The sequence below is a fragment of the Notamacropus eugenii genome, chromosome 6 (assembly GCF_028372415.1).
Source record: "Notamacropus eugenii isolate mMacEug1 chromosome 6, mMacEug1.pri_v2, whole genome shotgun sequence".
NCBI classification, from domain to species: Eukaryota; Metazoa; Chordata; class Mammalia; order Diprotodontia; family Macropodidae; genus Notamacropus; species Notamacropus eugenii.
This window is the reverse complement of record NC_092877.1, coordinates 103472795-103499007: the sequence shown is the minus strand read 5'-3', so window position 1 is coordinate 103499007 and position 26213 is coordinate 103472795. Positions and strand designations below refer to the sequence as shown.

General features: G+C 37.8%; 1 protein-coding gene across 7 annotated transcripts in view; it reads right to left on the bottom strand.

Moving 5' to 3' along the window:
* The window catches only part of DCUN1D4 (defective in cullin neddylation 1 domain containing 4), a 116273-nt gene that overhangs the window by 83341 nt on the left and 6719 nt on the right, over window positions 1-26213 (bottom strand). For 2 of the 7 annotated variants that reach the window (XM_072620733.1, XM_072620735.1), the window contains exons 2-3: window positions 1472-1542; window positions 1281-1320 (exon numbers count right to left, since the gene is read on the bottom strand). The exons of 1 other annotated variant lie outside the window; for it this stretch is intronic. In XM_072620733.1, coding sequence (XP_072476834.1) covers window positions 1281-1320; window positions 1472-1542 — 111 coding nt within the window. Of the gene's footprint in view, window positions 1-743; window positions 841-1280; window positions 1321-1471; window positions 1543-4258; window positions 8563-16779; window positions 16900-16931; window positions 18333-26213 lie in introns of those variants that run through there. 4 more of the 7 variants (XM_072620738.1, XM_072620737.1, XM_072620736.1 and 1 more) reach the window with 4 other exon arrangements.

Genomic DNA, 26213 nt, shown 5'->3' with positions numbered 1-26213 from the left:
ACTGGAAAGGAGATTCTCAAGTTATACTTTTTATAGTTAAGAACTTCCAAAATGACCAATCATCTATGCCTATAGATTTTTTTATGATCACTGATGAAATCTCAATGGTTCTACTACCTTAACCAAAAAACAGTACCAACCCAGCATAATTTAAAAAGATACTGAAGGACTCAATGTAGGACTCCAACGAAAATGTTTCCTAATCCTTTTACTAAAGCCTTGTAAAACACGGCAATAAGAAGCCATAAAACCATGGGTCTTAGTCACTGAATGCAATGTTCCAGCATTAGCTGCTACTGCCTCCAGTCCCCACATTTCTCTCTCTTGCATTCCTTCCCATCTTTACTACCAAGAAATTTAAAGAAAAATGTTTTTATTCTACTATTTCAGGAACAAATTCGTAGTTGAAAAGTGATCAGCAAATTTCAAACATGGTACAGAATTATTCACTGAAAATCTTCAAAGGAAACTGACATTTGGGGAATATTGTGATCAATTTTATTTTTTTAATGGAAGATTCTACACATTTTGAAGTTAATATTATATTATACATAAAGAACCAAGACTGCTTTATCTTGCCTATTCCAACTAATGGCAAAATGAAGATATTTAATTACATGGAAAATGATCACTTCAATCATCACAACTATTTAAATTCAATCTTCAAAAAATAAGCTTTTTACTTTAAAATTAGCTTCATGTAAATATAATGTTCATAAAATATTTCATTAGAGGAAACTGACCTTTAAACCACAGTAAAAACATCCAGTCCTACTTAATACATTAACACTGCTGAGTAGCACTTCCTTAGTCATGGACTAGGGCAACAGAACAGACTTCCTGTTGGAAAGCAGCAATGACACACTAGGAATTCTCTTCAGTTACTGATATGAAAATATTAACAGACTGAAAACAGTGTTTATTACCACTACACATAATATAAAACATGTATGCTTTTTCTCACATCTTTATTATAATTTTCCAGAAGGAAGCTTAAATATTAAAAAGTATGATTATACACAGCATGGTGTAGTGGATAAATGAATAAAGAAGCCAGTCTCAAAGTCAGGAAGACCTGGTTCAAGTCCTTCCTCTGATACATCCAGGACATATGACCTTGGGCAAGTCATGGAACTTCTTGGTGGGGGGGACCCCAGACAAGTCTCAAAAGTATTTGCAAAAGGTGCTGATCTGCATTGGCAGAGGAAGTTCCTCTCCCGGAGCTCCCTACACCAATGAAATCACAAGTCTTGACCCCAAAATTTAGTTTTTATATATACCTGTCTGGTGATCGTCTTGCCCAACGTCTTCTGTTAAATTCTGCAAGAAATAGTTTTACTATTATCAATAAGTCACATATCAAGTTTTGTAATTCAGCATTTTCATGAACATCTAAATATATATTGACTTTCATAATCCCCCCAAAAGCTCTTGTATAAATACTTATTTTGTTTTTATTATATTTACTTACCAGCTTATTAAGGGTGTGATAAATCTTGTGAATATTTGCCAGTGTTGAGAGATGAGAATTCAACTGAAAGTCTTTAAAAGAAACAAAAATCAGTTTCATTTATTTCCCATGCCCCAAAATAAGGCTGTGTAACTTCAGATGTCAAGCTAAATAAAAATTCTGATACTAGCTAAATACTAACTTATGAAACTCAATATACAGCCACCCTACTTCCTAGAAATCAAATAATTCTGAACTTAATGTCAATTTCTAAATTCTAAGCCCTTATTATATTTAAGTCAATATAGTTTCCATATGAATCCTATTAAGTTTAAAATAAAAATATATTTGAATGGCAAAATCATGCCAGTCATGCAACTAAAATGAAAGAAAGGTACCATTACACTTAGGAAAAACAAGCCCCATAAAAAGAAAATATAGGTCCCGGACAGCAAAACATACACTTTCCTTTTTCCCTCCCCAACAATCATTAGCATGTTTGGTACTCACTCACCAAACAGGAAGACAGTTGAAAATGTAATAATTGTGGTTTTTGTAAGTGTTAATAGATTGTGGTAATGGTGATTATTTTTTAAACAACCTTACACAAGTGATTGCCATGCACCAGAATGTATTTCTAACCAAAAAATTCATAAAGCCTTACTATACCAGCACCTTAATAATCTGTAGTGAGAATCTGGAGTCCTAAAATATTGTACAGTTATTTCTTATATCTAAAAATATCACTCAAAACCACAGTGCTTAATATGGTTTATCAGAAATGAAAGGGACAACTAAAATTTTACCATTCATAAAGAAATATGCTAGATCTGTATTTAAATTCCGAATGTGCAACTTACTACCTACATAACCTCAAACAAGTGATTTAATTTCTTTAGGCCTCAGTCTCCTTATCTATAAAAATGAGGTGGGAGGAAAATGAATAATCTCTAAAGTCCCTTCCTAGGATGTTTTGAGCCTATGTATAAATATTGACTACACAAATCCTCCTCAATAATAAAATTCAAGAAAAGTCCTTGAAAAGGCATACCCTTATTGCAATACTCTAAATCAGATGTTCTTCATCCTTTTATGTGTGTCATGGACCTTTTGGTAGTCTAGAAAAGTCTGTAGACCCCTTACTCAGAATACTGTTTATATGGACATAAAATACAGAGGACCACAAAGGAAACCAACTATATACTGAAAAAATTTTCCAGATCTATTTTTTTAAGTTAACAGATCTGAGGTGAAGAACTCCTGCTCCAAATGATACTAATCTATCCAAAAACACTGCATGCTAAAGTAGCAAAAGCTCCCTACCACAGTGGAAAATCTTATTTGCTATACAAGTCCAATTTCAATGAGTTTCAATTACAGCAGCCACACTTCCAATCAATCAAAACAGTAAGCATTTATTAAGTATCTGCTACATGGCAGGCACTGTGTTAGGCTGTAGACTTACAAAAACGTTAATTCAGAGATACTTGTATAGGATTAAATCCTTCTGTAGTTCTGGCTAAACTATCAACCTACAAATTAGGCTAAAAGGGGAAAACATTTTTAAAAACTACTTTTTTCCCCTCACTCTTGGTGGACAGCTTTAGTCATTCACAAAAATCATGAGAAATCTTAGTGCAGGGCATATGCATGAACAATAATGTCAAATCATTCAGTTGTGTCCAATTCTGCATGAGCCTATTTGGGGGGGTGGGGGGGGAGTCAGCAAAGATATTGTGATGGTTTACCACTTCCTTCCCCAGCTCATTTTACAGACAAGGAAACTGAGGCAAACATGGTTAAGTGACTTGCCCAGAGCTACAGAGCTAATATATATCTGAGATGACATTTGAACTCCAGTCCTGGCACTCTATCCACTGTGCCACCAGTTGCCCAATAGAATTAGATGGGCTGATAATATAATCAATCAACCAGTATTTATTAAGCTTCTAAGCAAGAGGTCTTTATTTGGTAAGATTATCTCACAAGGCAAGGATATACAGCATAGTTGGAAGTGGCCAAGAGCATAAGGAAAGGAGTCAGAATCCATAGGACCTTGGGTGTTAGGACAGAAGGTGAGAGTACAGAATGGCCCTGAAAAAGACTGCCCTCAGAACTTGGGGACAGTGTCACATCATACTCTCACCATTCTTCCCATCAGGAATGATAAAGGAAAAGTGAATGCTTTATAGGGAGGAACTGGGTCTCACTGCAATGTGTCGAATTTGTGCCCCACCTTTAATGTCACAAGTAGAGAAGCCTAATCAGCAAGGTTGCATGGGAGATATAAATTTTGGAAGTTTTCTGAAGGATTTCGGAAAAGGGAAGGGATCCCAGGCAGAAAACATGAGTCCAGAAAAGAGAACCTGTCCCAAGAAAGACTAGATCCCAGACTACAACATTAGCTCTCCAGACACCTACAAATCCATGCTTTAATTCAAGTATCGAAGCTTAGAATCCAAAAGAAAAACAAAATTCAAAAAATACTTTTCTATATGCAAAGAAATGAATATTTAGAATAACCTATTATGTAAGCGGATTAAACTAAAATAGAAAAGTCTGAACACCAGATATATGAAAGGGCCTGATTTGCCCACAACACCTTTTATGATGACAGTCTAGACATGGGAAGGTAAGGCACCAAGGAACCCTAACATCTTAGCAGAACAGAGCTTGCTTTTTTAAATGGGGACCCACAGGAAGATTAGGTACAACATACAGAATTCAATTTTATAGACTCCTAGGCTAGAAAATCCATGTTCTATTGTAGTAATTCTTTCACTTCTTTTCCTATCCAAGACCTCATACCTCTTCCTGAACCACCATCTCAGTCCAAGTTCCAGTGGAAAGGGGAGAAGGGATCAGATTGTGGCAGGGTGAAAAAATTAATTTCTCCAAGGTTTTCCCATGATAAAGACTTCCCAAGAGATAGACTCCGCAGTTTCTCATTTTGTGAATAAGGGCATTATTTTGCTTCATAAAAATTTGCAACTTCAAGTGGTATCCTTCCTAAGTTTGAGAAATGGAAAATGAATTAAGAATGCTCGGGACAGAATATATATGCATACGTACATGTATACAGAGACAGACAGTGCAGTCCAGAAGTCTAACACTCCAGGGTGACTTTTGGAACACCCTGTATTAATAAGTAAAGCTTTTATCCCTTCACTACGAACCTTGTATATGAGAACTTTATTCCCTCTCCCCTATTCTGAGTTAATGTTGAATCCCAAAGGAAAAAATGCCAGTAAATACTTCTGGTGAGGTCATGGATTCCTCCATCTAAAGAACAACCCAAGGCTGTATTCCTGGTTCCCAGATATTGGCATATATCTTGTTAAGTATTAACTGCCTATTTTTATTTTTTGCATTCATTCCCAAAGACCAGTCAGAGAGGTAAGGTCTCTCCCTCACTGCCCAACAATACTTTCATAGAATAAGTGTCCATCTGGACCCCAACAGATGACAGCACCAAGCACCACAGGTTAAGACTGTCCTGGATCCCCTTTTTAAGCAAACCTTTAGTACATCAGGGAATATTTTACTCAAATACTCTTACTCCCTTCAACGAGTTACTGAATTCAAAGATCCCAAAGCAGAGCTCTGGAAGCTGAGGGAGCACATTGACAAACATTTTGTTCCATCAATCACCATCCTGGAACTCCCCCCAAAAGAAGGAACATTTCTAACATGCCAGAGACAGGCTTTTTGTTATACACCAAAGGAAAGATGAAAAGCCAGCTAGGGAACTGCCATACCTCTGGAATTTAGAAGCAGGCCTGGAAGCCTGTAGTGCCCCAAACTACCATCTCTAGCCAGCTCTGAAGAATATCTTTAATAAACTTCCTTTGGACACACAAGTCTCATCCATGGGTCTGTTCTCCTCCCTCATGGGGCCACAGAGTACCACATAATCACTTATTTGGAGAGGCGTTTTCTGACAAATGTAGGAATGGATAGGACAAACTGCTGGAGGTTCTTTCTTACTTTCAAATTTTTCAAACTCAGAGAACCCTTCACAGTCTGATTGCTGTAGTGAGTGGTTCTAATTTAGAGATGCAATGTGTGCCTGGGTACAGGTGCCCCAACATGGAAGAGGAAAATAATGGGTTAAAGCAAAGATTTTAGTATGTACTACACAATTTCCAGAGTAACCAAATAGTCTATCACTTTTTGACATGACAGCAAACAAAAATGAAATTAAAAATAAATTCATACTGATAATGCCAAATTTTTAAATTAAAATCTTGTTCACTACTCAAGTCAAACAGGACTTGAAATCTGAGAGAGATTTTGTAAAGGTGAAGATGTTGAAGTAAAGAGCAAGTAAGGTTAATGACTATGATAGCAGGAAAACCCAAAATCAAGAATTCTGTTTATATTTCGAACCTAAATGCTAATTTGAATAACTGATACTGTCTAATTAGATATTTCCATAAATACAAACTTAGCTTATGATCCAAAATGAAGACTGCTGAAATGCAAATTTTATTTCACTCATAAATAGTCATAAATGGCTAGAAAGGTAAAGAGCTGTATCAAATAACTTGCCTGTGTAAAGTATAAATAAAAGATAATTCAATAAATCAGCCAATATTTTACTGAGCTCCCACCAATTTTCTAATTGTTCATCCCTGCCCACTTTACCATCTCCTTTGCTATAAGAAAACTATAACCATATGCAGTTTAAAAGATATATGTACATGTACATATGTGCGTTTGTCATTCATTGTTGAAGAAGACCATGACATCAGAGAAATAATGGCATGACTTGCACTTAACTTTGTTTTGAGTGAGGGAGGGCTGTGCAGGTCACCAGCCTCACTTCTCCTCCAGAGCCATCTGAATCCAGTGACCAGATATTCACCAGGATGACTGGAGATGACCCAGGATGAGGCAGCTGGGTTAAGTGACTTGCCCAAGGTCACACAGCTAGTGAGTGTCAAGTGTCTGAGGTGAGCTTTGAACTCAGGTCCTCCTGACTTCTGCACTGGTGCTCTATCCACTGCACCAACTAGCTGCCCCACATGTACGTATGCACATATGACAGGAAGAAACAGAAATGAATAAACATTTCTACAGTGCCTATCGTAAGCCCTTTACACATATTATCTTATAACAAGAACCCTGAGAGGTAGGTACTATCATTATCCCCATTTTACAGTTAAGGAAACTGAGATGGACAGGGGGTTAAAAGTGAGTTGCGAAGGATCATCTGTAAAAAGCTGTTATCTGAACCTAGATTTTCCTGACTCCAGGCCCAGTGCTTTCTTTGTTGCTGCAGCACCAGCACTAGAAGGCAAGCCCCTTGGGGAACAGTTTGTTGATTTTTGTCTTTTTTTCCCCATGACTTAAACATTTGCTGTTCAATCATTTTTGACTGACTCATATCTGACTCTTCATGACCCCATTTGGGGTTTTCCTGGCAAAGACATTGGAGTGGTTTGCCATTTCCTTCTCCAGCTCATTTTACAGATGAGGACACTGAGGCAAACAGGGTTAAGTGACTTGCCCAGGGTCATATAGCTAGTAAATGAGAGGCCAGATCTCAATTCATGAAGATTAGCTACATGCCTTAAAGATAAATGTTTAATAAATGTTTGCTGAATTAAAAGTGAAATTAATGTGTCATTTTCAAGTTTTCAATAAGGTTTAGATACATCCTCTTATATTCAATTTTCCCAGTAACCCTATGGCATAATATATGCATTATTAGTCTTATTTCACAGATAAGGAAGCACAAACTGAGGAGTAATGAGACTGTTCTGGGATTGCACAACTGATGTTTGTAGTGTCAAACTCAGGTACTCTTGATTATAGTCTAGAAAAGGGAACACAGGAAAACCTCAAAAGTGGTAAGGATTTAGATGAACATTAGATTCACCAGGATCTTATTTCTAATGTTTAATGAAAAAAATCAACCTAGTAAACATCTTAAAACAAGGAAAAAAAATGGTTCTGAAATTTTTTTATAAAGTAAACTTTCACACATTAAAAGATAAAAACTGCATTTTTCTTTTCCTGTGGTCAGTGAATTTTGTTGTTTTTACAAAATGACACCATCCCTGAGAATTAACACCTTATTTGCATTCAGCCGCTACACTGGCTATATAAACAAATGAGCACAATTATGTAAATTTGATTATCACAGAATTTTAGCGCTGGAAGGGACAATAGTCAGTTAAAGTTCAATGCTGAAGCCTCCTGAAAACCAGAAAGGTGACTTGTCTAAGCTTTTCATCCACAAAGCTAATCTGCACCACAGTTTAGGATGAAGAATCCAAAATTCAGGGCAGAGCCAAGATGGCAGAGTAGAAAGACATACATATGCAGGGTCTCCCCACACAGCCCATAAAATACCTGTAGAGAGGAACTCTCAAATTTTGGAGCAGCAGAAGTGGAGAACAACAAAGTAGAAGAAAATTCCAGCCCAGGGTGACCTGAAAGGCCCACAGGAAATTTCTGTTGCACTAGATGCGGGGCAGAGCACGGAGCCCAGCCGAGCCTTGGTCACTCTGCCCCAGCTCACGAACAGCCCTTGGAGGCAGAAGGGAGAAGGGCCTTCCATAGCTCTGGCCTTAGGCAGCCATGGAAAAGGCCACATAGGCAGGCAGGCAGGCAGGCAGCCAGTCAGCACCCGTAGTAGCCTGACTATTATTAGAGCGCAAAAACCCCTGGGGGCATCAAAGAGCAGGCGAGAGTCTTGCCTAGGCCCTGGGTGGAGGCCCTAGGGGAGCTGGTCTGTCTCACACTGAATGGCGGCCCTGCCCATCCAGCTTATCTGAAAATCAGCCCCCAGTGCTGACTGGACGGAACTGGAGGGCCAGATGGCTGTGGAGAGGTAACTGCTAAGATTCTGGACACGAAACTCCCTCTCTACGTCCAGACCAGTACACACTTGATTGGGCCACCTTGGAGGAACTGAGATCTCACAGATTCCCAGAGCATACCCTACTCTTGACAAAGGACCCAAAAGTCAAGTAACTGGTTGGGGAAAATGCCCAAAAAAGGGAAAAAAAATAAGACTATAGAAGGTTACTTTCTTGGTGAACAGATACCTTCTCCCATCCTTTCAAATGAGGAAGAACAATGCTTACCATCTGGGAAAGACATAAAAGTCAAGGCTTCTGTATCCCAAACATACAAAATAAATATTCAATGGGCTCAGGCCATGGAAGAGCTCAAAAAGGAATTTGAAAATCAAGTTAGAGAGGTGGAGGAAAAACTGGAAAGAGAAATGAGAGAGATGCAAGAAAAGCATGAGAAGCAGGTCAACACCTTGCTAAAGGAGATCCAAAAAAATGCTGAAGAAAATAACACCTTGAAAAATAGGCTAACTCAATTGACAAAAGAGGTTAAAAAAGCCAATGAGGAGAAGAATGCTTTCAAAAGCAGAATTAGCCAAATGGAAAAGGAGGTTCAAAAGCTCACTGAAGAAAATAGTTCTTTCAAAATTAGAATGGAACAGATAGAGGCTAATGACTTTATGAGAAACCAAGAAATTACAAAACAAAACCAAAAGAATGAAAAATGGAAGATAATGTGAAATATCTCATTGGAAAAACAACTGACCTGGAAAATAGATCCAGGAGAGACAATTAAAAATTAGGGGACTACCTGAAAGCCATGATCAAAAAAAGAGCTCAGACATCCTCTTTCATGAAATTATCAAGGAAAACTGCCCTGAGATTCTAGAACCAGGGAGAAAAATAAATATTGAAAGAATCCACCAATCACCTCCTGAAAGAGATCCAAAAAGGGAAACTCCTAGGAACACTGTGGCCAAATTCCAGAGTTCCCTGGTCAAGGAGAAAATATTGCAAGCAGCTAGAAAGAAACAATTCAAGTATTGTGGAAATACAATCAGGATCACACAAGATCTAGCAGCTTCTACATTAAGGGATCGAAGGGCATGGAATATGATATTCCAGAAGTCAAAGGAACTAAGACTAAAACCAAGAATCACCTACCCAGCAAAACTGAGTATACCACTTCAGGGGAAAAAATAGTCTTTCAATGAAATTGGGGACTTTCAAGCATTCTTGATGAAAAGACCAGAGCTGAAAAGAAAATGTGACTCTCAAACACAAGAATCAAGAGAAGCATGAAAAGGTAAACAGCAAAGAGAAGTCATACAGGACTTACTAAAGTTGAACTATTTACATTCCTATAGGGAAAGACAATATTTGTAACTCTTGAAACTTTTTTCAGTAACTGAGTAGTTGATGGGATTACATACACACACATACACACACACACACACACACACAGCACAGAGTGAACTGAATAGGATGGGATCATATCTTAAAAAGATGAAATTAAGCAGTGAGAGAAGTATATCGGGAGGAGAAAGGGAGAAATGGAATGGGACAGATTATCTCTCATAACAGAGGCAAGTAAAAGACTTTTCAATGGAGGGAAAAAGGGGGGAGGTGAGAGGGAAAACATGAAGTTTACTCTCATCACAATCAACTAAAGGAAGGAATAAAAAGCACACTCATTTTGGTATGAAAACCTATCTTACAATACAGGAAAGTGCGGGAGAATGGGATAAGCAGGGTGGGGGGGATGATGGAAGGGAGGGCAATGGGAGGAGGGAGCAATTTGAAGTCAACACTCTTGGGGAGGGACAGGATCAAAAGAGAGAATAGAAGCAATTGGGGCAGGATAGGATGGAGGGAAATACAGTTAGTCTTACACAACACAACTATCATGGAGGTCATTTGCAAAACTACACAGATATGGCCTATGTTGAATTGCTTGCCTTCCCAAAGGGAATGGGTGGGGAGGGAGGGATGAAGAGAAGTTGGAACTCAAAGTTTTAGGAACAACTGTTGAATACTGTTCTTGCAACTAGGAAATAAGAAATACAGGAAATAGAGTATAGAAAGTTATCTGGCCCTTCAGGACAAAAGAGAAGATGGGAATAAGGAAAGGGAGAGATGTTAGAAGAGAGGACTGATTGGTGATAGGAGTAATTAGAATGCTCAGTGTTGCAGGGTGGGGGGAGGGGAGAAATGGGGAGAAAATTTGCAACCCAAGACTTTGTGGAAATGAATGTTGAAAACTTAAATAAATTTAAATTTAAAAAAAAGAGAATGTTTTGCAAGTGTCTTCATGTAATTCCTGTGTACATACTGGTATATCTGAATTTCCAGATATTTTGTATGTTCTCTAATGACCTTAAAAGTAATTTCTTTTTTCAAAAACTCCTTCTGCTGGGTTTTAGGCAGGTAGGTGGTAGAGTGACTACAGGGCTGGGCCTGGAGTAAGGAAGACTCATCTTCCTCAGTTCAAACCTGGTCTCAGACACTTACTAGCTGTGACTTTGGACAAGTCACATAACACTATTTGCCTCAGTTTCCTCATATGTAAAATGAGCTGGACAGGGAAATGGCAAACTACTCCAGTATCTTTGCCAGGAGAACCCCGAAGGGATCAAACAAGACTGAAAAGACTGAACAACAACAACTGCTAGGTTTGATAATATGCAGAAAATCTGATGAGTTCTATAGACTGATTTTATGTCCTACTACCTTACTGATTCTTAATTTCTTCAATTAATTTTAACTAGCTCTAGGAACCTCGCAGTAAACCATCATATCATCTCACCAAAAAAATCAACTTCTTTTTGTTTGTCAAAGTGTATTCCCTTAGTTTCTTCTTGTCTTATTGCTTTAGCTGGCAATTCTTGAATTCTATCAAAGTTACTTTAGTCTTGACCCTTTTAGAAAAGCTTCTAGGGTTTGTCCATTGCTGAAAATACTAACTGTTGGTTTTAGATGACTACTATTCATCATATTAAAGAATGGTATTTTTGTTACTATGTTGTTTTGATATTTTAAAAATAAACAGATGTATTTTGAAAAGAAAAAAAAATCCAAAATTCATTTCTTTCAAGTGTTATTTATATAAAACCATCCCAAATCTAATTGGAGCAAAACTTTTCATAGCAATTATACACATTATTACCGGAGGAAAAAAAGAGACCATACAGCAGAACCTAATCTCAAACTACATTACAAGTCAGTAATCATTACAACTATTTGGTACTGGTTAAAAAAGAAATAATCAGTGGAAAAGTTTAGGTACACAAGACCCAGAAGCAATAGAACACTGGTAAACTGAGGGATTCCAAATGACTGGAGCTTAGGTTATATTTATTTTTCAACAAAAACTGCTAAAAAATTGGAAAGCAATTCAGCAAAAATTGGGTTTAGTCCAAAATCATATACCACAATAAATTCCAAATGGATACATGATTTAAAGGTAATATAATAAACAAACACAGGAAGAAGAAAGAATACATTTCACAACTATGTTAACATAGTGAGGGACACAGGGCCTCATAGGAGATAAAGTGAACTATTTTCATTACATAAAATTGAAAATTTTTGCATAAATAAAACCAATGCATTTAGGATTAGAAGAGAAGCAGTTAACTGAGGAAAAATTTTTGTATTAATTTTTTCTGATGGAAGTATATCTAAAACTATATAGAGAATTGATGCAAATATATGAGCTAAAGAATCATTCACCAAAAGATGTGGCCAAATAGTTCTCAAAAGAAGAAAACAAAGCAATGAACAAACACAGAAAAATTCTCTACATCACTAATAATAAGGAATGAAAATTAAAGTATGTTCCATCTTATTCCCATTAAATTGGCAAAGGTAAAAAAAATAGGAAAATGAAAATTGTTGAAAAGGCTTTGAAGGACAGGCACGTTGATGCACTGTGCAGGGAGCCGTGAAACAGTGCAACAATTCTGGAAAACAATTTGGAACAATAGCCAAAGGGTCATTAAACTGTGAGTATTCTATGACCCAGTGATACCCCAAAGAGGGAAAAGACCTCACAATGTTAAAAAATATTTATGGCAGTACTTTTGTGGTAGCAATGAGCTGTAAACAAAGTAGGAAACCATCAACTGGGAAACAGCTATACAAATCATGGTATATGAATATGTAATGTAATTACTGCACTACAAGGAATAATAACTGAGACAGATTTAGAAAAAGCTAAGAGGACCTGCATGACATAATATAGAATGAAGTAAAAAACAGAACCAAAACAATTTACACAATGACTATTAAAAAAAAATCTATAAATGAACCCTTCCCCCTAAAAAACTCCCCCAAAATGAATTCTTCCAAATGTTCAAAGAACAATTCCAATATTACATGAACTGTTACAAAAGGAGCAAAAAAGGGACCTTATCACACTCTTTCATGACAAATATGATTTTGATATCTAAAGTCAAAATTGAAAAAGAAATTATATACCAGTATCCCTAATAAACCTTGATGCAAATATTTTAAATATTAGCAAAGAGAAACCAAAACACATCAAAAAGACACACTACAACCGGACTGGATTTATATCATGAAAAGCATGTATTCTAATGTATTTCACATTAGAAAAACCAAAAAGATAATTAATAATAAAAACCAAAATCCTACAACTGTGGAGTAATAAAAAGCTTTTGACAATATAAAACCCATTTCTGTCAAAGATACCGGAAAATACAGACATTACTGGACATTTTCTTAAAAGGATAAATAGTACCTATTTAAAACCAAGAGCTAGTATTAAATGTAATAAGGATAATCTGAAATCCTTTCAGATAAAATCAGAAACAAGGACATCCACTGTCATTACTATTTGGCATAGTGTTGCACTAGAAATGCTGACTAAAGCAATCAGACAAGAAAAAGAAATTGAAGGAATAAGCACAGGTAAAGAAGTAAAACTAGCATTTTTTACAAATGACATGGCCATACGTACTTAAAGAACTCAAAAGAATCAACTAAAAATTACACAAAAACTTTAAACTTGGAGGAAACAAATCCATAGAAATTATAATCATTTCCATGTAATACTAATAAAATACAACAGGAGAAAGATAAATTCTAAATTTATTACAGAATATATGAACTACCTGGGAATCTATCTTCCAAAATATACACAAAAACTATATGAACAGAACTACGAACAGCTGTTTATAGAAGCAAAGACCAATTACCAAAGTAATTGGAAAAGTATTAAATGTTCATGGGTAGGTCAAGTCAACATAATAAAAATGATATAAATTAATGTATTTATTCAACGTATTATTATAAATAATGTTTCAAAGAAACATGGAAAAAGACTTGTATGAACTGATGCAAAGTGAGCAAAAACAGAAAACAATATATACTATAACATTGATATTATTAAAACAAAATGGAGGACTTATAGAGATGGGTAAAAGCAGCAAAACCAGGTGAACAATTTATACAAAAACATTATCAAAACAGACAACTTTGAAAGCTGTAAGAACTCATTTCATGCAATTCTGGTCAATGGAAGATCAAAGCAATGACTGATCATAATTCCAGAGGAATAACAAATCAGGACATTCACCTCCTGACAGAGGTGACAGATTTAATATATGAGTCCATATTATTTTAACACAGACTATGGGGGAATTTGTTCTGCTTGACTGCATATTTGTGAAAAAAGAATTTTCACCAAAAACTGGAAGTCAAGGGGATGTCCATCAATTGGGGAATGGCTGAATAAATTATGGTATATGAATGTAATGGAGTACTATTGTGCCATAAGAAATGATGAACAAGAAGACTTCAGAGAGGCCTGGAAGGACTTATATGACCTGATGCTGAGTGAAAGGAGCAGAACCAGGAGAACTTTGTGCACAGCAACGACCACAGTGTGCGAGAGTTTTTTCTGGTAGACTTGGAATTTCGTAATAACGCAAGAACTTCTTAAAAAAAAAAAAATCCCAATGGTGGTTCTCAAGGCAAAATGCCTTCCACACTCAGAGAAAGAAATATGGAAGTCACTCACAAAATGTAGCAGATCATGTTTGTGTATGTGTATGTGTTTGTGTATCATGTTCTGATTTGTTATACGATTTTTCATTTATTTTAGTCTGACTACATAGCATGACTATAGTGAAAATACACTCAGTAGGAAAGTATAGGTAGAACCTATACAGAATTGTATGCAGTCGTGGGGAGGGAGGGGGGTGAGAGGGGGGTAGGTGTGGGGGGGATAAAATCTCAATTGTAGGGCAGTGATTGTTAAACATTAAAAAATAAAAAATAAATAAATAAATAAATAAAAGAATTTTCATCCAATGGGATGGGGCGAAGGGAGGAAACAAGTATTCATCAAGTGCCTACTACGTACCAGGCACTGTCACTTTACAATATTATCTCATTTCACCCTCACAACAACCCTGCAGTGTTAAAGCTATTATTTATTCCCATCTTCATGGATGGGAATTGTCAGCTTCCTATTTGAGACTAAGGTTAAGGTATTTGCCCAGGGTCACACAACTAGGTAGCATCTGAGACTACATTTGAACTCAGGTCTTCCTGACTCCAAGCCCAGGATTCTATCCTCTAAGCCACCTAGCTGGGAAAAAATAGATTTGTTCATTTTTTTTTTTATCACTCTTGAAAAACAAGAATTAAAATGTAAAGAAAAACAAAGCCTTAAGACCTATGATCAATAGGATGAGCAATCACAACTCAAAAATGATGAAGAATTGCTTCTTGGAAAACAGGGGAGGAGCTAGAGATACAGAATGAGACAGTCAATGTTTATCTGTCACAAGGGACGGCCAGGGGAGGCACAGCAAGGGAGAAGTGGTAATTATACTTTTAAAAAAAGAAGGAATAAAAGAAAAAAGCAACAATAAATCATTTAAAATAAACAAAAGAGAACAGAAGACATTTCAGAAGGGGACAGCCAAGCCAAGTTGTGTTGGAAAAGCTGCATGTAGTGGAAATTCATAGCTCTATGTGTAGTATGGCTCTGTAGTCTTTGTATACTGAAGTATTCATGTTTGCTAATGACCAAAAGTCCTTTGGCACCCACCCCAAAAGTTTCACAATGAAACCCCTGAACACTGAAAGAAAGCTCCTTATTATAAACAACAAAAATATTTTTTAAACTGTATAAAATATAAAGTGATATGCCAAATTTAAACATACGAAATATTACTAAATAGGGCTGCTTGATTTCCACAAGTACGCCTTATTCTCTTGGCAAATAAAAACTGAAGATGTCTAAGCCTTAAACCACTGACTTACAGCTTTCATCAATTAGTGAGTACTTGGTATCTACTCTCCTTCATTATAATGTTATCACCATGCTACTTTTAGTGATTATGTTACCCTAATAATTTTACAGATATAAAAGTGATTCATTAACACAAGTATGATGTATAGGTGAAAGGCAGTATAGCATAATGGACACGGGACCAAACCTGGAGTCAGGGAAACCTGGATTCAAATACTATACCACTATTATTTCCTATTTATCCTGTATAGAATAGCTTGTTTGTATATTGTCTCTCTCCAATTTAGACTCCAATTTAGTGAGCTCCTTGAGGGCAGGGATTTGCCTTTTGCCTTCTTTATATCCACAGCATGTATCACAGTGGCTGGACTTAATATTTACTGACTTGTTTTCTGCTAAATGTGTGCAACTATGCAGAAATGGCATTCTTGCTTAAGGACAATAAACAACCAGTAAAGAAAATTCTATGACTTTCAGTATGTACAGAAGGTAGAGAATGAATGAATGAAGGGAAGGGAAGGGAAGGGAAGGGAAAAGAAAAGGGAAAAGGAAAAGGAAAGGGAAAAGGAGGAAGAAAGATGTTACCTCAGTTTAACTTCACCAAAAGGAGAAGGAAGGAAGGAAGGAAAGAAGGAACAAAGACATGGCATATTTCCCCAAAAAATGATACATGTACTTTACAAATAAAAGACCCAGGGTATTTTAGTGATCCTACTGAGTATATATATCTCCCTTTAATATGAATGAAATTCAACAGTCTATACGACCTCAATCTGATCATTGCTAGCTTAAGAAAAAGGATATAAAATACTTTCATTGTGATTCTTCAATTGGTCAGGTAAAAATGATCAACCAATCAATCAACAAGCATTAACTACGTATCTACCAGGCACCATGCTAGGGGCTGGGGATAAAAATATAAAGAATAATACAACCCCTATTCCGAATAACTTCCAACAACTTGGTATATTAGTTAAATGAGATGAAATAGCATCAAAAATTGAGGAGAGCAAGTGGTGGAAGGTAAAGTCCTGGATAAATCTCACAACTTCTCTAACCTGATCAAGGTTTTAAAAGATGATTCAGAGAAACGACGAGATAATCTAGGTTAACTAAGTTTGCAGGTACTATTCACAACCCACAGCCATTAGTCAAGAATAGCCATGGGGAGAGAGGATGTGGAATGACAGCATACATATATGTGTATGCATGTATAATATGTGCAAACATTTTTTCACCTGTCACAAGATCAGAAGAAAATGAGTCAAGTGATGATATTCTCTACCATTTCTGGCTTTGCATAAGACAGTTGATAACCTTCACTCTTCATTTTTCACAGTGAATGAAAAAGAATGCCAGAACTGCAGTCAAAAGGGATAGGAACTCACACCTTTCTCTGACACCAGTCATTTCATCTCTCCGAACCCGTTTTCTCATCTGTAAAATAGGGACAAGAGTTCTCATACCCACTTCACAAGGCTGTTGCGATTCAAATGTAAACAAATTATTTTGCTACACATGAGACCTATATAAATATCAACTATCACTGTTACTCTCCACATATTTCTCTTTCAACAAATTTCATCAAGATTTTATTTCTTTCTCTTTAACTTTCCCAGTTTTTTGTTTTTCATCTTATAATCCCCTTTGGTCTTTCTTCTAAAACTCAAGTAATAAATATATTACATCAGCAACCAAAGATCCAGTCTTTAACTGCATGATTCTGGACCACAGTAATTAGAAAGTAAATCACCTAAGTCAATGCAAGAAGCATTGATTAAGCATGTGAAGGGGTTCTGCTAGGTGACAGGGATAAAATGACAAAAAACAAAAGCAATCCCATATAAGACTGCTAACAATTAGCAGAGGCAAAGCCTAGGAAGGCTTCCCGTAGGAGTGGCACTGGAAGAATGTTCGAAGAAACAGAAGTGAAAAAAGAGGTAACCATGCAATAGGGAAAGGGCAGGGAGGAGAGAATAGCCCATGTAAAGGGAGAAAATTGGAGAAGGGACACATAGTTTTGGAAGAGCTAAGTTAGGTAATTTAAACAAAGCAACTAGCTCAATATACTCTATGTTGCAGGAATTTTGCTAGCAGCAGTACAGTATAGATAGCATGTTCCTAATTCTGTTTTGGATTGTATGGCACTAACAAAAATTAAGGTCAGGTAAAAGTTTATCCCCAATCTGGGACTATTAATTTCTCTTCAAAAAGTTAATTATTCATTAGTATATGCTGTCTTAAACTAGAAAATAACAATTGTTCACATGGAAGCATTAATAATAGTAGCTAACATTTATACAGCACTTTAAGGTTTGCGAAGTACATATTATTTTATCTTCACAATCCTGTAGGGTAGATGCTATTTTTATACCCAATTAATTTTTAAAATTAACAATGTTCCACATTCAATATTTTTACTAGAATATCTTGATTTGAAATTACACTACAAACTCAAAATTCTACAATTAAAAGGAATGCTTCATTTGGACCTAAAGTTTGGAAGCCCCAACTTTTAAGTGTCACAACAGAAACTCTAACAAGCAACTAAGAAAAAGTAACTAGGGAAAGTTCATAAAATGAAATTCACTAAAACAAGTGATCCATTTGGGGCACAAAGCTTCACCAATGTAAGCTGGCAATTTCCATCTAAGAATTCTAGTCTTCTCTTCTGTAGTCTACACACAATAAGAGAAAAGATGTAACAAAAACATCACTCCTTTGCAGAAGGGTTTGGATGTTTAGTTTCATATGAACTGATTCTTATCAAATATCATAAATACTTGCCTGTAAGTACTGTTTTCTTTTTTTTTTTTAACTTTTAACATTTATTTTCACAAAATTTTGGGTTACAAATTTTCTCCCCTTTTATCCCCTCCCCCCCCCAAACCCAAGCATTCTAATTGCCCCTGTGACCAATCTGCTCTCTCTTCTATCCTCCCTCTCTGCCCTTGTCTCCGTCTTCTCTTTTGTCCTGTAGGGCCAGATAGCTTTCTTTACCCCTTTACCTGTATTTCTTATTTCCTAGTGGTAAGAACATTACTCGACAGCTGATCCTAACACTTTGAGTTCCAACTTCTTTAGCTCCCTCCCTCTCCACCCCTTCCCTTTGGAAGACAAGCAATTCAATACAGGCCAAATCTGTGTACTTTTGCAAATGATTTCCATACTAGTTGTGTTGTATAGGACTAGCTATATTTCCCTCCATCCTATCCTGTCCCCCATTACTTCTATTCTCTTATGATCCTTTCCCTCCCCATGAGTGTCGACCTCGGATTGCATTCTCCTCCCCATGCCCTCCCCTCTATCCTCCCCCCCACCCTGCTTGTGCCCTTGTCCCCCACTCTCCTGTATTGTGAGATAGGTTTTCCTATCAAAATGAGTGTGCATTTTATTCTTTCCTTTAGTGGAATGTGATGAGAGTAGACCTCATGTTTTTCTCTCACCTCCCCTCTTTATCCCTCCACTAATAAGTCTTTTGCTTGCCTCTTTTATGAGAGATAATTTGCCCCATTCAATTTCTCCCTTTCTCCTCCCAATATTTCTCTCTCACTGCTTGATTTCATTTTTTTTTTTTTTAAGCTATGATCCCATCCTCTTCAATTCACTCTGTGCACTCTGTCTCTATGTATGTGTGCATGTGTACTCCCACCCAGTACCCAGATACAGAAATGTTTCAAGAGTTACAAATATTGTCTTTCCATGTAGGAATGTAAACAGTTCAACTTTAGTAAGTCCCTTATGACTTCTCTTTGCTGTTCACCTTTTCATGGTTCTCTTCATTCTTGTGTTTGAAAGTCAAATTTTCTTTTCAGCTCTGGTCTTTTCATCAAGAAAATTTGAAAATCCTCTATTTCATTGAAAGACCATTTTTTCTCCTGAAGTATTATACTCAGTTTTGCTGGGTAGGTGATTCTTGGTTTTAGTACTAGTTCCTTTGACTTCTGGAATATCCTATTCCATTCCCTTCGATCCCTTAATGTAGAGGCTGCTAGATCTTGTGTTATCCTGATTGTATTTCCACAACACTTGAATTGTTTCTTTCTAGCTGCTTGCAATATTTTCTCTTTCACCTGGGAATTCTGGAATTTGGCCACAATGTTCCTAGGAGTTTCTCTTTTTGGATCTCTTTCATGCAGTGTTCTGCGGATTCCCTGAATATTTATTTGGCCCTTTGGTTCTAGAATCTCAGGGCAGTTTTCCTTGATAATTTCATGGAAGATGATGTCTAGGCTCTTCTTTTGATCATGGTTTTCAGGTAGTCCCAGAATTTTTACATTGTCTCTCCTGAATCTATTTTCCAGGTCAGTTGTTTTTCCAATAAGATATTTCACATTATCTTCCATTTTTCCAATCTTCTCGCTATGTTCTGTGATATCTGTCTTTCTCACAAAGTCCTTAGCATCCATCTGTGCCATTCTAGTTTTGAAAGAACTATTTTCTTCAGTGAGCTTTTGAATCTCCTTTTCCATTTGGCTAATTCTGCTTTTGAAAGCATTCTTCTCCTCATTGGCTTTTTGAACCTCTTTTGCCAATTGAGTTAGGCTAGTTTTCAAGGTGTTAATTTCTTCAACACTTTTTTGGTTCTCCTTTAGCAGGGAGCTGATCTGCTTTTCATGCTTCTCTTTCATCCCTCTCATTTCTCTTCCCAGTTTTTCCTCCACCTCTCTAACTTGATTTTCAAAATTCTTTTTGAGCTCTTCCATGGCCTGAGCTCATTGGGTGGGCTGGGACACAGAATCCTTGATTTCTGTGTCTTTGCCTGATGGTAAGCATTGTTCTTCCTCATCAGAAAGGAAGGGAGGAAATGTCTGCTCTCCAAGGAAGTAGCCTTCAATAGTTTTATTTCTTTTCCCTTTTCTGGGCATTCTCCCCAGCCAGTGGCTTGACCTCTGAATATTCTCCTCACACCCACCTCGCCTCCTGGTCCTCCCAGCCAGCGTTTGGGGACTGAGATTCAAATGCTGCTTCCCTCCTTAGGGCTTTTGGCGGGGGCAGGGCTGCTATTCAGTGTGAGAATTAAGTTCAGGTGCTGAGGTTGGGGCAGGGCCGCCTCTCAGGCTCAGTTCCCTCAGGGGGTTTATGTACAGACCTTCCACAATGGATCCAGGCTTCCGCCCGCTTGGGGAGCCCCTGTCTGCAGCCGCCTCTCAGCTTCTATCTCCCGGGGGGCCCGAGCCATGGGGGCACCCCACTCCCCTCTCGACCCACCAAAGAGACTCCCCCACCGACCCCCATCACCTGTGGGTGGAGGGACCCGCGCGGCCGCCGGAGACCCTGTCCCCGTAGCCTGCTCGGATCTTTTCCTCACGGTGTTGTGGCCGCTGCAGGGCTGCCCTCTGCTCCCAGTCCCGGCGCCCAGTCCGCAGCGCGAAGGACCCCCTGCGAGAGGTTTGCAGGTCTCTCCGGAACAGAAATCTCCCTCGCTCCAATATTCCGTGGCCTCTGGGTGCAGAATTCACCGTAAGTTGGTCCCCTCTAGCCATTCTGTGGGTTGTGGGTTCAGAGCTATGTGTATGTGCGTCTTTCTACTCCGCCATCTTGGCTCCGCCCCCTCGTAAGTACTGTTTTCAAACATTTACAAAAGAAAACTTTTCAAGACATACTGAAAATTCACTTTCAGAGATAACAACAGACATTGAGCGGGAAAAGGAGGAAAAAGTCTTCCCATTACTAATTGCTGTTCCTGATTTGTATGTCATGGAAGGCACCCTAAAATTATTTTTCTGGGCTAAAAATAACACAATCATAATAATGTTGTGAGGAGTTAAGCAGTTCAGACATGAAGAAAGGTACTTAGTGTGCTTGAAAAATGAACAATGAGGAATAAAAACATTTGAGAAACTGAAATCTCTATGCTACTTTTTTCTCCTTCTGTTTTCTCCATAGACAATATAATTATCAAGAGCTACTTTCCTTAACCTCACTTTCAAAATAAGCAACAAAGGACAAGCTATAAAAAGATATTAACACTAATAAATGGCTGACCTTGTGTAAAGAGCTGTCAGCATTAATTCCTGACTAACCTCAGAAAGTTCATCTTCTGTTCATCATCTGCAACCTGCCAAATTTACCTTCTAAAGGAAGAGTTTTCCCAATGTCCTACATTTGTTGTTCATGAGAACAGACTCATTTTTAGACCCAGAAAATGGAACTGTTAGAGGAAACCAGAAAAATTACAATATTTAATACAGGTTAGTTTCCAAAAAAAACAAAAAAAAAAAAGAAAAAATTTTTCAGTCATTAGTCTAGAACAATGTGTTGTTAACAGTGTTTTTTAATCTTCTGTGTCACGGACCACTTTTTGGCAGTTTGGTAAAGCATATGAAGCCCTTCTCAGAATAATGTTTTTAAATACATAAAATTACCAAAAAATGAATTATACCTTAATATAATTTTCAAAACAAAAAAATTCATGGACCCCAAGTTAAGAACCCCTCTATTAAAGAAACAGATTTCACTAAAATTAGCTTTAAGTTACTCCCAACAGTGAGACCTGGTCCCTGCCCTTATGGAGCTTACAGCTAGTAAAAAAAACAAGACATTTGCATAAATATTGCAATACAAAATAAAACAAATACCCCCAACTGCTCAAAAGATGAATATAAAGTGAATTCTAAAACAGAAAAAAATCATAACTAACAAGGGAAACAAAGAAATATTTCATAGAGAGGGTGGCATTTGAGCTGTCTATAAAAGATGAGTAGGATTCCTACAGAGGACTCAAGAAGAAGGATACTGGATTCCAGGTGTACAAATCATAGGCTTTAGAGCTGGAAACGGTTCTTTAGAGAACTAAGGCACAGAAGTGTTAATTAACCTGGTCAAGTTCAATTGCTCAACACAGCAAAGAGGAAAGGCAAGATTTTAGTCCATATCCTCGGAGTGGAAAGTCCAGTGTTCTTTATCATTATACTACAATGGCAGCAAACATAGGGTCATGAGCACAGTATAAGGGAGCAAAATATAGGGGATTTCAAAGATTGACTAGTGAGTATAGGGAGCATAAAAGAGTGAAATGCGAGACAAAACTGGAAAGGGAAGATGGCACCAGATCATAGAGGGCTTTGCATGAAGGCTAAAGAGGTGGAATTTTATTTAGTAGACAGTGAAGAACCACTGCAGGATTCTGAGCACAAGAGCAACGTGAACAGAAATATGAATAAACAAGAATGATGGCAGCCTGGAAGAAGGAACAGGACTAGAGATGGAGAATACTGCCAGGAGGAAGTCTGTAACACTCCTAGTTAAGTACAATTTACATTTAACTTAATGGAAATAATTTTAAAGAAATGGGAAAATGATATAGATGAAAATATACAAAAACAACTGAAGATGCTCAGTCCAGAAGAAAAAAAAACTGTTTCATTCAACAAGTATTGACCAAGCATTTCAGAGCTTTATTAGGCTCCAGAACAGGTAAGCACCATGACACATATTGCTACAATGACATAGACAAAATACAAGGGATGAAAAAAATTTAATCTAGCAGGGAAAAAAAAGAGGTAAAATACCTCTAAGAAGGTTGAATCAATCAACAAGCATTTATTCAATGTCTACTATATTCCAGGCACTATGTTAGGACTTAGAGATAAAGAAAAGAGAGTAAAAGAAAAGGAGGAAAGAAAAAAAGAAAAGAGAAAGGAAGAAAAAGAGTCCTTGCCCTCCAGAGTTTACAATCTAGCCAATGAAGATAACATGTACCAGTATAAACAAAACAATTAAGATAATTTGAGGGGAAGGGGGAAAGCACTAATGGCTACAGGGATAAGTAAAGATTTACAAAAGATGCCATTTGAGAAAAACCTAAGAGGCAGAAGTGAAGAGGTACTAGCACATTCCAGGTATTGGGGGGGAGGGGTCACAAAGACACAGAAACTAGTAATAAGGAGCCACACATAAAGAACAATAAGGATAGTTTGGACCACAGTGTGCATGATAGGAAGAAATGTGTAATGAGACTAAAGAGGTAGGTTGGGGACAGCTGGTGGAGGGCTTTATATCGGGTCCTAGAACTAATAGGGAGCCACTGAAGTACACTGAGTAAACTCCTAAAACGAAAATCACTTTGGCAGCTGTGTAAGAAAAGAATCAAAGCAAGGAGAGCCCACTGCAATCATCCAGGTGAAAAGTGATGGGAGTAACCCTGGTGAAAAGTGACTATGGGAGAAGGGGACAAGAGATGGTGTAGAGGGGGTGGAGCCACGATGGTGGAGTAGAAAGTGCACATACACTAGCTCTTCCCCCACAGCCCATAAAATACCTGTGAAGAAAGACTCTCAACAAATTCTAGAGCAGCAGAAGCCACAGAACAACGGAGTGGAGGAGATTTCCAGACCACAGTGACCTGAAGCGTAGCCCAGCCCAGCCTTGGCCAGCAAGGCACAGGGCTAGGAGGACCTAAGCAGGCCTCGGGGGCAGAATCCTCAGCAGCAGTAGTAGTGGTGGTTTGCAGATCCCTCAATCCACAGATGCCTAAGGTCAGTGAGAGGGTTTTTTCAGCTGACTGAGAAGGGAGCTGGGGTCTTCCCATAGCCTCATTGGGCACAGCAGCTCCCACAGCAGCCCAAAGTTGGATCGTAACACTCCTGGGGGTAACTGATCCTACCCTCAACCCTGTATGGTGGCCCTGCTCCCACCTAATGCTCCTGGAGAAACTGGTGGCCCTTCTCCTGCAGCTTATCTGAATCTCAGTCCCCACTGCTGGCTTGATGGAACTGGAAGCCAGGTGGCTGTGGAGAGGAAACTCTAGTACTCACAGATTCTGGGCACAAAAGTTTCTGTATTGCTCCCAGACCAGTGTACATGCTTGACTGTGCCACCCTGGAGGAACTGAGATCCTACGGATCCCCACAGTATACCCTACTCTTGACAAAGGATCAAAAGTCAAGTAACTGGTTGGGAAAATGCCCAAAAAAAAGGAAAAAAAATAAGACTATAGAAGATTACTTTCTTGGTGAACAGATATCTTCTCCCATCCTTTCAGATGAGGAAGAACAATGCTTACCATCTGGCAAAGACATAAAAGTCAAGGCTTCTGCATCCCAAACATCCAAAATAAATATTCAACAGGCTCAGGCCATGGAAGAGCTCAAAAAGGATTATGAAAATCAAGTAAGAGAGGTGGAGGAAAAATTGGGAAGAGAAATGAGAGAGATGCAAGAAAAGCATGAAAAGCATGAAAAGCAGGTCAACACCTTGCTAAAGGAGACCCAAAAAAATGCTGAAGAAAATAACACCTTGAAAAATAGGCTAACTCAATTGGCAAAAGAGGTTCAAAAAGCCAATGAGGAGAAGAATGCTTTCAAAAGCAGAATTAGCCAAATGGAAAAGGAGGTTCAAAAGCTCACTGAAGAAAATAGTTCTTTTGAAATTAGAATGGAACAGATAGAGGCTAATGACTTTATGAGAAACCAAGAAATTACAAAACAAAACCAAAAGAAAGAAATAATGGAAGATAATGTGAAATATCTTCATTGGAGAAACAACTGACCTGGAAAATAGATTCAAGAGAGACAATTTAAAAATTATGGGACTGGGGAGGGAGGGAGAGAAGTTGGAATTCAAAGTATTAGAAATGAATGTTGAGAATTTTTATTGCATATAATCGGGAAATAAGAACTACAGGGAATGGGGTATAGAAAGTTATCTTGCCCTTCAAGAAAAGAGAGAGGATGGGGATAAGGGAAGGATGGGGTGTGATAAAAGGGAGGGTACATTGAGGGAAGGAGGAATCAGAATGCAAGGTATTAGGAAGCAGGGGGAAGGGAGTGACGGGGAGAAAAATTGGACATATTACAAAGTTAGGTAAAAGCAATTAGTATCAAAACAATTGACTGAATTAATTACTGAGAATAAATCAATGACATTTTTAGTTTGGGGAAAAGAATTTCAGTCTAAATTTCCTGGAGGAAGGTAACCTCGGGTAAAATTTGGTATTGATGGAAAAGTTAAGGTTTTAATGGTAAATTTGATTTTATGATTGCTAGTTAATCAGGAACTAGAACATGTATAGAAAAGCATGTAAACCACTTAAGACTTGCCTCAAAAGATGTTCCTTAGCCAAAGTGAAAATTTTAATCATATTTGAAACCTGGTTATTGAAACTTGCCATTTTTAGATGCTATGGGACTATTAAGTGACTGTTCTTCTGAGTCTAACTCCAGGTATGGGTAGCAAGAAAGGCGATGTGAGCCTCCAATCCTTGATTCCAGTAAGCTGGTGAGATGCTGGTATGAACTGTATGGGTGATCTCATGGGAAGGGTGGGAGAGCAGCTGTTCAGCCTGGGCTGAGGTAGGATTCTCCTGACTCAATTTCCCCACTGACACCTGACAGACCTTAAGGCTGACTGAATGTAAGTGGATAATCTAATCTTGCCTGGAATTGACATGAAGTTGGGGAGATATTGTATCCCTGCAATGTCCCTACTCTTGGTGACAATTTCCTACAGTCAAAAGGTTTGCAAGCTTAATACCAGATTTATTCAATTATAGATTATTGGTAGGGGAACATCCGAAGTTAAGTCTAAAATTAAGCTATTAGGAATAGGACTTTAGACCAACAACAAGTTAGGATCCTTTAATTCTTAGCAATACTGTGGAGACAATTCGGTCAAGGGCTTGTGAAGTTAGCAACATAAATATTATTTGTGTCACAGTTGGTTAATGTTT